Source organism: Chiloscyllium plagiosum, unplaced genomic scaffold, assembly GCF_037043375.1.
Source record: "Chiloscyllium plagiosum isolate Xiang-an unplaced genomic scaffold, Cpla_swu_hap1 HiC_scaffold_1, whole genome shotgun sequence".
Lineage (NCBI taxonomy): Eukaryota > Metazoa > Chordata > Chondrichthyes > Orectolobiformes > Hemiscylliidae > Chiloscyllium > Chiloscyllium plagiosum.
This window is the reverse complement of record NW_028270139.1, coordinates 152,414,053-152,430,671: the sequence shown is the minus strand read 5'-3', so window position 1 is coordinate 152,430,671 and position 16,619 is coordinate 152,414,053. Positions and strand designations below refer to the sequence as shown.

The 16,619-nt window shown below is 40.8% G+C and overlaps 1 protein-coding gene across 4 annotated transcripts in view; it reads right to left on the bottom strand.

Annotated features, from left to right (window-relative positions):
- dnaaf9 (dynein axonemal assembly factor 9) overlaps positions 1-16,619 on the bottom strand; it is a 217,442-nt gene that overhangs the window by 175,965 nt on the left and 24,858 nt on the right. For all 4 annotated transcript variants that reach the window (XM_087991656.1, XM_087991651.1, XM_043696328.2 and 1 more), the window contains exons 3-6: positions 11,813-11,932; positions 5,588-5,712; positions 4,226-4,322; positions 2,946-3,052 (exon numbers count right to left, since the gene is read on the bottom strand). In XM_087991656.1, the coding sequence (XP_087847782.1) occupies positions 2,946-3,052; positions 4,226-4,322; positions 5,588-5,712; positions 11,813-11,932 (449 nt within the window). The remainder of the gene's footprint in view (positions 1-2,945; positions 3,053-4,225; positions 4,323-5,587; positions 5,713-11,812; positions 11,933-16,619) is intronic.

The window sequence follows — 16,619 nt, the reverse complement described above, 5'->3', positions numbered from 1 at the left end:
TGTTTTTCAAGCTTCTCTCTCGTGTTAAGGTTGTTAATTTGTCTTTTCTTTGAGAGGGTACAATGGTTTGTCTGACTGCTTGATGTGTCTCTTTGGTTAGTCCATTAGTTCTGACCAGATATTCTAGTGCATCTTGAAAGTCGTTTTTTCCTGCGTCCCTGTGGTTGTAGTTGAGTCCCTGACTCGTACTGGATTTTGTGTCTGTCAGCTGTCATTTGGAGAAGGTCCTTACCCAGGTGCCTGTCACGTTGTCTACTCTGCTGCTGGTTCGTTCAGTCATTTTGTCAAAAAGGACAAGAACATAATCATAGTACCAGCAGATAATGGCAGAATGACGATAATCATGAACAAAACTGAATATATTCAAACACAGAAACTACTTGTAGATACTGACACCTAACAACAGAGGGTGCATGACCCCATGCCACAGCTAACCAATAGAATAAACAACACTAACCTACAAAAAAGACTGATAACCAAGACAGACCTACAGAAGCTGAAGCCAGAAGGGAACACAACGATTTTATGGATTACCTTCAGTACAGCGCCATTCATACCTCTTGTTGAATTTTCAGGAACTCCATCACAAATTGGCAGAAGAACTTCAACAAAAACTTAAACATCTTATCAGTGGAGGGCTTATGCCCAAAACATCGATTCTCCTGTTCCTCAGATACTGCCTAACCTGGTGTGCTTTAATAATATTCGAGGGTGTGATGCTGTCAATGGATCCAAATACTCCATATTATGATCACAGGAATTCCTAGACAACATCAGGAACATAAACACAGACAAGGACAAAGCAATGGTCTCATTCAATGTAACGGTACTGTTTATGTCAATTCCACAGATTCACTACCCTCAGAATAAATTCTTCATCTCAATTTAAAAGTACGACCAGTTATTCCGAAATTATATCCCTGTTCCTTTACTCTCCTACAGAGGAAATAACCGTTCCATATCTACTCTGTCAAGTCCTCTAAGAATTTTGTGCATTTCTCTGAGGTTTCCTCTCATTCCAACAAGTACAGGCCCATTCCACTCAACGTCTCCTCACAAGACAGTCCCTCCATACATGGAATTAATCTATGAGTTCTCTCTGGACTGCACAAAACCGTTCAGAATTCCACATATGGCCTGACTAAAGCCTTGTATAGTTTTAAGATTTTTAAACTCTATTCCCTTGGAAATAAAGGCTATTTGCTTTCTCTATTACCCACTGAACTTGGATCTAGCTATTTGTGATTCATGCATCAGAACTCCCAAATCCCTCTATGCTAAACCTTTCTGCCATCTTTCCCCATTTAAATAACATTCAGCTCCTCTAAGCTACCTACCAATGCACATTCCCTGACATTTGCTGAAACAGAAAGAGGTGTATGTGTGTGTGTGTGGTGGGGGGGGGGGGGGGGGGGGCGGAGGTGAGGAGAGGGGGGAGGAAAAAAAAAATGAAAAAGAGTCAAGAAGGGTAGTGGTGGAAAAGCACAGCAGGTCAGGCAGCAGAGTGGATGTTTCAGGCATAAGTTCTGCATCAGGAAGGAGGCTTGTGGGTCAGGTCTGAGAGATAAATGGGAGAAGGTGGGGTGGGGGCGGGAGGTAGCTGGGAAAGTGATAGGTGGATGAAGAGGAGGGAGATGATGATAGGTCAGAGGGGGAACAATGGATGGGTCTCAAGAGCGGTGCCAAGTTGGAGGCTGGGGACTGGGATAATATGGAGGGAGGGGAAATGAGGAAACTGCTGAAATTCACATTTATCCCATATGGTTTTAGGGTCGGAAGGCGGAATAGGAGGTTTTCCTCCTCCAGACGTCGGGTGGTAACGGCTTGGCGGGGGAAGAGGCCCAGGACCTGCATGTCCTTGACAGAATGGGAGGGGGAGTTAAAGTGTTCAGTCATGGGGCGGTGGGATTGGTGGGTGCAGGTGTCCCAGAGATGTTCTCTGAAACAATCCACCAGAAGGCATCCTGTCTCCCCGATATAGAGGAGTTCATACCAGGTGCAAGGGATGCAGTCGATGACATTGGCAGAGTTAAAGGTAAATTTCTGACGGATGTGGAAGGATGCCTTGGGGCCTTGGACGGAGGTGAGGGGAGTGGTGTGGGCACAGGTTTTGCACTTCCTGCAGTGGCAGGGAAAGGTGCTAGAGTGGGGTGTGGGCTGGTGGAGGGGGTTGTGGACCTAACAAGGGAGTCGCAGAGGGAATGGTCTTTCAGAACACTGATAGGGATGGGGAGGGAAATAAATGTCTGGTGGTGAGGTCCATTTGGTGGTGGTGGTGGAAGTGGCAGAGGATGATGCGATGTATGCGGAGGTTGGTGGGGTGGAAAGTGAGGACAAGGGGAGTTCTGTCCTTGTTGCATTGGGAAGGGTGGGGTTCAAGGGAAATGGTGTGTGAAGTGGAGGAGATGCAGTGGAGGACATCGTCAACCACATGGGAAGGGAAGTTGCAATCGTGGAAGGTGGTGGAATTGGTCATCCTGGGAGCAGAGGCGGGGGAATTGGGAATAAGGGATGGCATTTTTACAGGAGGTAGGGTGGGAGAGAGGAGGTATTGTATAGGTAGCTGTGGGAATTGGTGGGTTTGTAGTATATGTCTGTGAGACAGTGATGGTGAGGTGCAGGTGAATTGGAGGTCAGGGTGGAAGATGTACACCAAGAATGAAGGAGCTCAAGATTAGCCTAACATATTAATCCCATTTAGAATCAATCCAATTATGGTTTCAAATGCCTCAAAAAATTTCAAACTAACTTCTCAGAATTGTGGGACATGTTCATCTATCACTGCCCATTGTTCGTAGTTAAGGTGTAACATTTCAAATCATTTGTCAAACTTTCATGAATTTTGACTGCTTATCTCTATTTGGAGAAGCTTCTCAAAAAATGCCGTTCAAATTAGCTAACTAATATAGACAATTTTGTATGATATCCACATAAAAATTAAATACCTCATGTTTCATTGTAAAAAACTCCCCTCCTCCAATTCCTTCCAGCGCAAATGCTTGTACAATGGGCCACTTCTCAACAATGAACATATCAAACTTCTGAACATGGCCTAAAAATAGTAATGGGTGCATAACGATTAGCACAAGGTGATCGTAAAAGAGAATTACAGATCCATTAAGTGAAGAAAATGCAATACAGATTGAAATATTAATTTAATTAGCATGCATACCAAATAATAGAAGAAAAAATGCTTTCAGATTTGCTAACACCCAAGCAGTAAAGATATAGTGACTTCTTTCATTAGTAGCATTAAAATATCTAACAACTACATGCAATTCAATATCTGTGACCAAATCTAAAACAGCAAATGAAAATAAACACCTGCCAGGTTTATGCACCTTTATATCAACCAAAGGTCACAGAATTCATTTCTAATTGTGTGATCCAGATAGCAACAGTTGCTCCAAGTAATTTAATGGTTATGAGATGCAAAAACAGATGTAGAGAGGATGCCTTCTCTTGTGGGCATTCTAGAACGAGCAGTCTTGGAGTAGCAGGTTTTCAACAGATAGGAGAACAAATTATTACTCTCAAAGGATCATGAATCTGTGGAATTCACTACTTCAGACTGCAGTAGATGCTGGAACATTGAATAAATTTCAAGAGGAGATAAACAGACTTTTAATTAGCAATGGGATGAAGGGTTTTGGGAAACTGGGCAGAAATGTTGAGGCAGAGATGAGATAAGCCACAATCAAATGGTGCAGCAGCCTCAATTGGGTGCATTGCCTATCATGGCTTCCAGTTCTATGTTCAACTTTAAATGCTCAAACAAACAATGAAGATGGTGGAACAATACATTAAAATATGAAGCAGTAACAAAGCAATCTGACTGCTTCATGAAAATACCAAAACCATAAATTTAAAGATTACCACTTGCATCAAAAGAAAGTGAAGCTCAAAACAAATTAAAAATCTGAACTGAGGTATAGCAAGCATTCATCAGAATTCATCCAGAATTCCAAGTGGGTCTGATTTATAACATTCACTTTACCAATAGCAGAGAGGGAATACCTACAAGCTAAATCCTGAAGAATACTAAAAACACTCCTAGCCTGAACATGTTTGCTCAAAGCATTTCACTTCGTGGGGATAGAAAAAAAAAGGACTTTACAGATCAAAAGTAATAGCATAGACTAAAGAGAAATGTTTGTATGGCTTGCTTAATTATTTCTAATTTTCAACTATGTTCATAATATTAGAAAATAAACTTGGTCTTTACCCTGAAAGCTATATGGAACTCTAATGCGGTAACAATCTCGCACCATATCCACAAAACTGGTAATTTTGAATTCCTCTGCTGCTTCTTCATCTTCATACTAAGGAAGTAAGTTTAAGCTCAATCAATTACAATGTATAAACTCTTGTACAATACAAAAACATTGTGGTTTACATGAACAAGTTGATGGAACTCAGACCAGTGACCATCCTAACTTAAACTAATATATGATTTTGTGGTTACTTCAATTTACCAGGAACTGAGTGATCTATGAGCATATTGATAAAAGCTGAACTATTGTGTTCCTTTGATGAAAAAAAATGTTCTACTGTTGCAGGAAAATCAAGTAACTAGCCCAAAAACAAAAACCCTAGCCAATAAAGAATGTTAAAAAAAGACAGAAAATTTAAATCTGAAGTGTTCAAAACAGCTGAGTAGATTTGGAATTTTTTTCTTTCATCTGAGCCATGTATTTTATCAGTGATTTCAGAAATATTATACTCAGAACTATTGAATAGAAATATCAGAGCTTAGCTCAATATTATCAATAGTTTCTCAAGGCAGATATATTTCTAAATCAACCTGTTCAGAGTTGCGATAACACATCTCTTGAGCAGGTGAAACTTGAACTCAGGCCTCCCAGCTCAGAGTAGGGACACGATCACTGTGCCACAGGAGGACAAATGTACTCTGACCTGGCTTCCGCAACCCAGACATATCTCCACGACTTAATTTTCTTCTAAAACCTTCTCGCTCCAATCTTTACATAGGTGGTACATTTGTTACTGTCCCCATTCAGCTGCTCTAGTCACATTCTTTCCCATTACCACTTACCAACAAGAAGGGCAAAAAACAGGGTGGTGCAATGCAGTAAGTTAAATGCGATGACCCAAATTAAGACAACAGCAAGGGAGAATGGTCGCCATCATGTGTAAGCAGCAAGCTTATAAATTTTGTATGATTCTTTGTACAGATATTCTGGACTTTGAAAAATACATAATTGGATTTTAATGTCACATCTGTCTTCTTCCAGTTAGATTTTCAGATCAATCACAAAAATTGCCAAATGAGAACATTTAATACAAATGAACCTTACATACTTGCTCAATTAAAATATTTTGGTATCTAACATGTTTACAACTTGAACAAAAACAGACATTGCTGGATAAGCTCAGCAGGTCTGGTAGCACCTGCGGAGAGAAAGTAAAGTTAATATTTCAGGCCCAGTGACCTCTAGTCAGAACTTTCTGGAACATTAACTCTGCTTTCTCAGCTCTGATGGCCCCAAACTTTATTTAGTAATTCGTTTTCTTTCAGATTTCCAGCACCCACAATACTTCACTTTGCTTTAGCTTTACAACTTACTTCTTTTTCTGTCAAACAGTGCAAGTGTAGGTTTCTCCAATATGCTACATAAGGCAGAAGATAGTTATAGTTCACAGGGTTGCAGTACAGATGAACACTCTCTGGCTTGATTAGCAGAATTACATCTGAAAGAGAAAGGACAGATTAACAACTTGTAATATTGTCAGCATTTCATTTAGGAACTCTCAAAATAGGCCATGATCAACTGACATTCACTTTTAGCAACAGTCAAAAGTGAAGAACCATTTTGCAATCCAAGGACTTGCAAGGACATGGGATTGAATGAACTTTAGATGTAGAAATACAAATAAAAGCTTGGCATGGTGTAGCGCTAGAAATCAATCTTGTTCTAATATTTCTCAAGGATAAAGTTTATTTCTGAAAAAAAAGACATTTTTCTATACCCTTTCGCCTTTCATTCATCCGGACAATTGACAAGAATACCAATTTGAATAAAGAAAACTAACATTTATACTAGATAAGAGAACAGTGCTGATTGGCTGGCAAGAAGATTATGAATTGCAGGTACTGGAAGCTACATATATTAATAAACAGGGCCCTCTTCTTTTCAGATAGAAAGAAAACATACATTACACTGTACCTATTTATGTAGTAATGGATATGTTCACCAAGCTCGGAAGTTGATTTGCAGATGTTTTGTCCCATGTCTAGGTGACATATTCAGTACTTTGGAGCCTCTTGTGAAGCATTGCTGTACGGTCTCTTCAGGATTTTATTTGGTTCCGTTCCTGTTGCTTCCGGTTGCCAATTCAAATAGTTCGTTGTCGTGGCCGGTATATGGGTTGAGGTCTGTACGTTTGTTGACGGACTCAATGGATGAGTCTTTTACTTCGACAAATTCTCTGGCTGTCTTCTGTTTAGCTCGTCCTACGATCCTTGTGACACCTCAGTCGAATGTGATCCTTGTCATTGGTGTATGGCTACTCAGACAGCTGGGCGTGGTGTTCGTGGATGCAGATTGCTAGTTGCCTGCCTGTTTGCCAGATATAGTGTTTCATGCAGACTTTGCATGGAACCTTGTAAACTGCATTTGTCTTGCACATGATAGGTATAGAGTCTTTATGTCTCGTGAGTTGTCATCTGAGCATGGCTGTCAGGAATCTGAGTGGTCAGAGAAATCTGGCTGTCAGTTCAGAGATTTTTTTTTACAGAAGGTAAACGTGTTAAGTGGTAGCATGCCCTCGTAGTGTTGTTTGTTTACCAAGCATCTACAGGGATATCTGTTTTTGGCAAAGACTTTGTAGTGGTCTTCTTCTCTTCGCAGATCAGGAGTGCTGCAGTGTGTTGTAGCCCGTTTGAGCAGGGTCCTAATGCAGATCATAAATTTGATCCCTGTGAGCACAGTGTTGATAATCCAGTGTATGTTCTCAATCTCTGTTCTCTTACTTATTACAAAAATATTGTCCCTGTATCTGATCCAGAGTCTGGGTCAGATTTGGAGGGCTGTTTGTTTTAGTCTTTGAATCACTGCTTCTGCTATGAGCCGAAATGGGTGAGCCACAAGTGTTCCATTGTTTTCTTCATATATCTGGTTGTTAAATGTGGAAAGTGTCGTCAAGCAAAGGTCTAGTAGTTGAGCGTGCAGTCCTTGTTGAACCTGTTTCTCAACAGCTCAATAAAGCAGCTAACAGCTGACTTCTGATGGCAATGCCCTGACTACAGTAAACCTACAGAGTTTAAAATGTAAACAACGAGGACCCACTTGTGACGCAGCCACAGAATCCCTACCCTGGGCCAGGAGGCCGGGTTCAAGTCCCACCTCCGTCCAAAGTGTATAATAGCATCACTGAACAGGTTGATGAGAAAACTAGATTAAATTTTAAAAAATGTAAGCAAAGGTTGGCAGTCTATTGTCAATCAGCATTAGTTAGTGCCATGGAGAATGCACGCTCTCTACCAATCAGAACCCCCTTACTATTCAATTAGCACTCTTCTCATGGAGTATAAATGTGAGAGCTAGGGGGCTCTTGTTGTGCAATAGTAATGTTCCTACCTCTAAGCAAGGAAGCCTGGGTTTAAGTCACACTTGTTCCAGAAGTCTGTAAAACATTTCTGAATAGGTTAATTAAAAACCTCTCCAGCATATATATTGTTTCTCCCCTGAAAATGATTTCTTGCTAAGTGTGCAAAATGAAAGCTTTGACAAAAGCTCTTCTCAACAATGCTCAGGTCCTATATTCCTGAACAAGTATTGATAATTATGTTATAATATGAAGCATCTATTGTAACTACAACATTAGTTATCAAATAGCGTAACAATGGATGTTGACATCACAGGATGCCAGGTAGCAGCAAGTGACCTTGTGATACAGAAACACTAGATCAGCAAACAGCCACAGGGGACATGTCATGTCAGCGCAGAGACAGTAACAATCGGAGTTACTGAATGGCTAGATACTCCAGTCGACAAACTAGGAGAATCTCAACAGGTCAGGCAACATCTGTAAAGAGAAATTGAGCTAACTTTTCAAGTCTGGTATGACTTCTTCAGAACTCCAGTTCTTCCAGATGCTCCTTGTTTGTTTCAGGATTTTCAATGTCTGCAGTATTTCATTTTACTCTTATCAAATTTGGATCAGGAGTTTTCTGATTAATTTCCACTGGAATAATCTTGATTAAACACAATGAGAACAAATATTTGAAAAATTTAAAAACACTCTGTTACAAACTAATTTTTTTGCATTCAGAGTTCAAAGAATCTAAGGTCACATTACAGCAGAGAAATTTGTCAAATCAACTAGAAAAACACAGTGACCAGATTTACACAAAGTAGAACCTTAACTTTACTGGCAGTAACAGGAGGAGAGAGAGAGAGATTTCCCAATATCACATTTAATTTTATGTTTCAATTTTCATTATTGAAGATAGAAAAGAATGGGAACTACAAAGGATAATGCAGCATCCCAGGCCTCAGCATCTTAGTTACTCTATGAATCTTCCTCATCACAAAATCACAAGGGATGCCTGTGAAGCATTCAGCTCCATTCACAATTTCTCAAATAAAGAAATCTGGGTCCACATGCAGCAAGACCCAGACAACATCCAACCTTGGCATCCTAAATAGAATTATTACTTCTAATACAGTCTCAGGAAATAGTTCTAACAAACAATTACCTCCCCATAACTTGAATCAGAACAATCATGCCAATTCCTTCATCATAATGACCAAAGGGATTTCCACAACCAGAAGTTCAACTGAACAAGCCACATATACTACAGCAGATCACAGGCTGAGTACCCTGACAACTAACTGTCCAAGACCTCTCCACTACTTACAAGGCACACATCAATTTGGTGATAAATACGGCCTACTTATCTTAGTGATTAGGGTCAGTCACAAGAACACAAGCGATACTACAGTGCCCAGGACAAAATAGTCCACTTTGTCAACTGCCCAGCTATAACCTCAAATATCCAATCTCTTACATTTGATGCATTATAGTTTTCGTATACAGTACTTGTAGGAATACTCTGCAATAACAAGAATCTCTCTCACACCTTACCATCTACAAGAGAGAAGGCACAGGAATACTAATTTTGGAGTTCAGTTTGGAAATAGATAATTCTTTCATCATAAAGGTTATAATTCTGTAGCCCCATGTCTAATAGAACAGTGAGAAAATTTTCAGTAACACAGGATGTCAGTGATTAAAGGTGGCAGCTCATCATACTTCCTTGAGGGCAACTGAAGACAGCCAATTCAGGCTGTCAGTGCCAATGACAACCAAATCTCAAGAATACACTTAAAAGAAACTTAGGCCTTCAATTTTCCCTTTCATCTGACACCCCAACTCCCATAACAATTTCCTACCTTAGTTTCTCCAACAATAATAACATAACATAGAAACATGGAAAACAGGTGCACAGTAGGCCTTTGGATCCTTCGAGCCTGTACCACCATTCAATATGATCATGGTTGATCATGCGATTTCAGTATCTCACTCTTGTTTTCTCTCCATACCGTGTCCCCATTAGCTGCAAGGGCCACGTCCAGCTCCTTCTCAAATATATTGAACGAACTGGGACACAATCGTACAAGCTCACAACTGAGTGAAAACATTCTTCCTTATCTCAATCTGAATGATTTACCCATTATTCTTAGACAGTGACCCTTAGTTCTGGGCTTCTCCAAAAACTAGAATATTCTTCCTGCATCTAGCCTGTCCAGTCCCATCAGGAATTTATGTTCCGATGAGGTTTTCCCCCCCCCCTTCTAAATTTCAGCAATATAGGTCCTGCTAATGGAGTCTTCCCTCATATCAGTCTAACAATTTGGCAATCAGCCTGGTGAACCTTTGCTTGACTCCCTCAATGGCAAGAATGTCCTTCCTCACACTGGAAGACCAAAACTGCACACAATATTCAACGCATGGCCTCACCATACTGCACCAAAACATCCCTAGTCTTATATTCAATTCCTATCGCTATGAAGGCCAGTATGCCATAAGCTATGCTCACCACCTGCTGCACCTCCATGTCAACTTTCAATGACCATTCTACTACGATACCCAGATCCGGTTGCACTTCACCTTTTCCTAAATTGCCACCATTCAGATTATAATCTGTTCACTCGTTTTTGCGACCAAAGTGGATAACCTCACATTATCCACATTATGTTGCATTTGCCAATTATTTGCCCTCAGTCAACCTGTTTAAATCACCCTACAGCCTGTTAGCATCCTCCTCACAAGCATACACTGCCACCTAGCTTTGTGTCGTCTGTTAATTTGGAGATATTGCATTCAATCCCTTTGTTCAAATCGTTAATGTATATTGTGAACAGCTAAGGTCCCAGCACTGAACCCTGCAGTACCCCAATAATCACAGCCTACCCATTCATCCCAACTCTGCTTCCTGTCAACCAACCAGTTCTTCATCCACATCAATACATTACCTCCAATATCATGAGCTTTAATGTTCCTTACTAATCTCATGTGGAACCTTGCCAGCAAAGTGTCTGAAAGTCCAAATACACATCTGCTGATTCATCCTTCTCACACTACTGGTCACATCCTCAAAAGAATTCCAGAAGATTTGTCAAGCATGATTTCCCTTCAGTGAATCCATGCTGACTTGAACATATTGTCACTACTTGCCAAATGCTCAGTTATTACATCCTTAATAAATAACGCCAGTATTTTTCCACAACACTGATATTAGGCTAACCAGCCTATAAAAAAGGAGGCAGAGAAAAAAAAAACAGGCAATTAAGTTTCATGTGCTTCATGCAATAAAAACCAACTCCAGCCCAGCACACATTCAAATATGTCATGGCTTACAGAATTTTAGATACCAACCTTCCAGGCCTAGAGTTTGGTGCTGATTCAGGGCAGTTTTCACTTCTGCCTCTCTACCAAACAGCACAAAGCCGAGATTAACACATTCCTGTCACTTGAAACACAGACACTAAACATCTTCAGATCCTAATGTCACCCTTCGATTTGGCTTCTTCCTTCAAATGGCTGCATGAAAACGCAACGGTCTACAACAGCATATGACCTTTCAGTTTTTTTCTTCTTTCCACTGCAGGCTCTTTTACCATCCAAGAGGGTGAGCCAGATACTAACCCCAACAATTCAACTGACAAAGCACAGAATTCAGAGTGCAAAGCCACCTTACTATTATCTGCCAAAATTGGTGCCACTTAATCCAAATCAGTGTGCAACACTGACATACCAGCAATCAACAATAAAATCTGTGAATGTAGTACTGCACAAAAGGCAGAGAGACAGAAACTGTGAGAGTTGCTAAGAAATTGATTTCCCCCGAGCACTACCAAATCGTCTTATATTTTTGTTAGATTAGATAAAAACTGTTCAGTTTTGGTATCAGGATTTAAATTTAACCCATCAAACCCATGCAGTTCCTGTCAGTTGCCTGTAATGATGCTAGAAGGGGTCTCAGGAGCCACAACACAATTCCAAAAACCCACTCCTCAACAGAAATCTTAAACAGAAGATGCTCAAGTTTTTTTATGTGGAAAACCTAGCACTTCTTCAGTTTTCATTCAGAACGAGTAACCAAATACCAATTCGGGTAAACAAAATGCAAAGTATCCCAAATTAAGGACATGTGGCTCCAACCATCTCATCCCAATCATAATATTCAGAAAAATACACATCAAAAATACAAAACAAGATGCCTCAAGTGTTCAGTTGTTCAGTCATTTGCTCTGTGAAATTAGGTTAAAGACTATGTAGTTACCATCAAGCACTTCTTCTGGCAAGTCAGTCACATCAGAATCAATGTTTGTCAGATTATATAGGTCAAAGAGTAGATAGTTTGCCAATTCTCTGCACCCCTCATTATATCGGCTATCAATACCTGCAAAAACAAAAAGTAGTAAGTTAGAAATGAGGTAAACATGTCAACAATTTCATGTCAGAAATGCAATGTAATATGGGGAGGACTGCTTTGATTAATATGTATTAGTAATATAGAATGGAATATAGAAGAACTAATTTTCAAATTTGCTAATCAGCGAGCATAGAACTATAGTAAACAATAGCGGCAAAACTAATTATGTGAATAAGCGAATGATCAAACAAACAGTCAAACACATACAATGTAATTTAACGCGAGAAGTGTGAAGTGATGAATTTTTTAAAGGATGAGTGAGGAGATGCAAATAAAGTTATTATCTGAAAGGAGGTGGCTTGCAAAAAAAGAAAATCACACACCCACATTCAAATCTTTAATGATGGAGGACCCCCAAAAAAAATAGAAATACTCAGCAGGTCAGCTGAGGTGTTAAGGGGTCAATTTGTTCCGCTGACCTTCAAGAAATTGGATGCCCTGGGGATAGGGTGGTACGTTTCTCTGTCGTGCAGATACAATAAAAAAATCTGCATTGTCATCTTCTATTCAGAATCAATAATACCATTGCAGTTAAAATTCTGACAACTCCTTGCAGTTAGAAAATATGATTTACACCAGATCTTGCCATTAAGGGATGAGGTACATTATCTCCAGAAGCAATATAATCAGGTCATTGCACGGTGTCTTGAGTGGTATGTGACTTGGGGGAGGGGAGGGAGTTTGTCTTGTGAGCATTACTGACTGGCGACGTGAGATTTTGTATAAAGGAAGAACTGGCTCCCTTGATCAGGGAGCTTCTCTTGACAGGCTTCGCAAGCATTGCTCAGAGAGTATTAAGTGATCCTCCAAAACTTGTACTTGCTTAATAAATTTTGGCTGTTCACAGAAGTTGGTGCATTGTAATTGCATCAAATGTATAAGAATCTCAAGAAAGAGAAACTAACACAGGCAGCATCTGTGAAGAGAAAATGAGAGCTTCAGCTGATTCTTCTGTCAGAACTCAATTAGAATTTCTTGTCACTTACTGCTCAAGCACAAAACATTGTGGCAGAAAGGATGACTGAAGTAAAGACTAATAAATTCTTCAAGGAAAGAAAAAATGCAAATCTGAAGCAGAGCAAGAAAAAAAAAACAAGGCAGTGAAATTAATTTTGGATTGTTCCAGCATGGACACGAGGGGTTAAATGTCTTAAAATTCTAATCCAAATTTCCATAGAAAAGGGGTTCTCTGGCATGGGCATAATACAAAGCAATATTACTGACACCCCATCTGACCTACGTGCCACACTACTCCCCTCACTCCTTCCCTTCCCTCTCACAATGACTATACAGATCCCCTTGTCCTCAGTTTCCAGCACATCACCCTCTATATGCAAAGGATCCACGAGACACCATTTCTGCCACCACCAGATACATGTGGGGTGGGATTCGAAACCATCGCCTTTCCACCCACTCCCAATCCAGATTAATACTCAAGGAGTGGAAAAAGGACAGGCTAGTGTGCTCACCAACCCTCAGATGTAGAGCATTAAGTGGCCAATTATTATGGCCTTGAGGCCCTCAATCCTTCAACACTGCCATAACATATTGAACAGTGCGGGGACCCTTTTCATCTAAGTTAGTGAAAACGCAGAATGGAGGGATTCTTTCTCTCGCTCTCTCTGAGAATGTGAGCGAGAGAGGAAATAAAAAAAGAGTCACAGAAGCCACATACTTTATGTCCTGCAAATCCAAATCAATAAAATTAGAACATAAAGCTAGTTTAATTAATTAGCAATCATGAATTTAACATTGATTATCAAAAAGCCATTTCATTGACAGATATCTATTTAGGGAAGGTTTAATTTGCCTTAAATGTAACTCTTAATTGCCTCTGAAATGGATAGTTTCTTGGGGAATTAAATACGCACTCTCTGTGCATGTCTATATCCTATGAAAGGATACGAAAGGGAAATTAATGCATAACAATGAATTCCCAACTGAATCAGAAAATTTCCCAAACAGACAAGAAACAAAATAAGGTAGCAACTGAGGCTACATGCAAGCCCAAGAAGCAGTTGTGACAGAAACAAATAGGAACCTCAAATTGGGCTCCAAGAAACCTGGCAAACTGCCAAAGATGAAGCCATAACCAAAGAAGCTTACAGGTCACATCAGCACAATGCAAACAGTCAGGTAAGAGATTCAAAAGAGCTTTTAATGTGGCCTCCAAAGTGATTAAAAAATGGAGATGATTTCAAAACAACAGGTATTTAGCTAGAGGAAGCAAAACCCAAAAAGAAATGAAAAAAATGGATAGTTACTGCAAATTAGGTACTGTACGTAACAAAATACAACTCAATCTTTAAGAAGAGAAACGTCCTTCCAAAAATAAGGATAGACTGGCATGCCAAACATGAAGTGCGCCAAGTGAGGAACAAAACAAACAAACAATACAAATGGGTGGTATGGGGGCTCAGTGGTTAGCACTGCTGCCTCACAGCACCAGGGACCCAGGTTCAATTCCAGCCTCAGGCCACTGTGTGGAGTTTGCATATTCTCCCCGTGTCTGTGCAGGTTTCCTCCGGGTGCTCCAGTTTTCTCCCACAGTCCAAAGATGTGCAGGTTAGGTCAATTGGCTGTGCTAAATTGTCTGTAGTGTTCAGGAATGTGTAGGTTACGTTCATTAGTCAGGGGTAAGTGTAGGAGAATAGGTAACTCTTTTGGAGGGTCAATGTGGAACCTGTTGGGCTGAAGGGCCTGTATCCACACTGTAGGAATTCTTATCAGTCTAATCAAATATTTACATTCATCACCTTTGGGAAGCACTGAAAACTGCACTTTCCTGTCTTTTCCCCCACAACCCTTAATTCCGTTACTAAGTAAAATTCTGTTCATCCCAGCTGTGAATGTAATTTATGACCCAGTCTCAACAGACAGCCCTCTATTCCTGATGAAGGGCTTTTGCCCGAAACGTCAATTTTCCTGCTCCTCGGACGCTGCCTGAACTGCTGTGTTTTTCCAGCACCACTCTAATCTAGAATCCAGCCTCAACAGACCTCTGATGGAAAGAATTTCACAGATTCATTATTCTCAGAAAACAAATGTCAGTTTCAAAAGGGTAATCGCTTACTTAGATTATGCCCTATGGCCCTAGACTCTCCCACAAGAAACAACCTTGCCACATCTACGCTATTAGGCCCCCTAAAAGTATTACACATTTAAAGGTCATCTTTCACTGTTCTAAACTCCAATGTAACAGGCAAATCAACCAAATACAGTTCCAATCTACACAATACTCATCAGAAAATCTATCCATACCCAGAAGCAAAACAGTGAACCTTCTCTGGACTCCCTCCAATGCCAGTCTATTTGCTTCAGGGGAATAAGTAGCTCAGAGTTTTGGGATTTCAAGTCAACTGGGTCAACTAGTGGAGTGTTTACCCTATGCTGCATGTGAAGTCACAGACATAGCAAATGTCCAAGACAAACATCTTCACAAAGTGTCATGGCTGCACAAGCTTGAGCTCTAAACTTAAGCAGCAGCTAGAATACAAGAGTGTTACATAGCTAACACACATAGAGGTCACACCACAGATGAGAACAGTACAAGTTTGGTGGCGGGGGGGAATCATGTATAACTACCAGATAAGTAGTGCAGGAGGCTCCTGAGCCTAATCATGCTTACCAATTGATATTCCATTTTGGAAACTAGAGAAGACAATGACCCCTCAGAAGAATGCAGCCACAGATAGGTCAATGGGCATTTCAGCTGCACAGGAGGGGGAAAAAGACGACGGAAGGGCAGTGATAGGGAATTCCAAAATCAGAAAAGCAGACAAGCTTCTCTGCAGCATGAAACATGACTCCAAGATAGTATGTTACTTCCTTCATGCCAGTGTTAAGGATTAGATTACTTACAGTGCGGAAGCAGGCCCTTCGGCCCAACAAATTCACACCGACCCTACGAAGGGCAACCTACCCAGACCCACTCCCCTACATTTACCCAGTCACCTAATACTACGGGCAATTTAGCATGGCCCATTCACCTAACCTGCACATCTGTGAACTGTGGGAGGAAACCGGAGCACCCGGAGGAAACCCATGCAGACATGGGGAGAATGTGCAAACTCCACACAGACAGTTGCCTGAGGCAGGAATTGAACCCGGGTCTCTGGCGCTGTGAGGCAGCAGCGTTAGCCACTGTGCCACCGTGCCGCCCAGGATAACAAGAAAAAAAAAAATGCAGGATATCCTTTGGGGCGGCAGGACCATCCAGAATTCATGAGCCATGCTGGACCAGTAACAAAGGTCATGAAAGCAGATTTTAGCGAGGAAATTCAAAAGCAGGTCATGAAGAGCAGCAACTGCAGGATTAATTGCAGAGCCACATGCGGAGTATAAGAACAGAAAGATTAAACAATTGAATACGTAGCTGGAGCAACCGCACCAGCACATTTCAGAGACCCTGGAACCTGGGACCTGTAGTAGCTGGACAGGTTACATTTTAGCACATTGGGATTCGTATCCTTGCAGGGAGGTTTGCAGGAACTATTGGCGTTGGTTTAACCTGGTCTATCAGGTACAAAAATAGAAACTGCTGGAAAAGCTCAGCAGGTCTGGCAGCATCTGTGAAGAGAAAGCAGAGTTAACGTTTCAGGTCGAGTTACCTCTCCTCAGAATGGATGATAGCTGAAAAAATGCTGGATTTCAG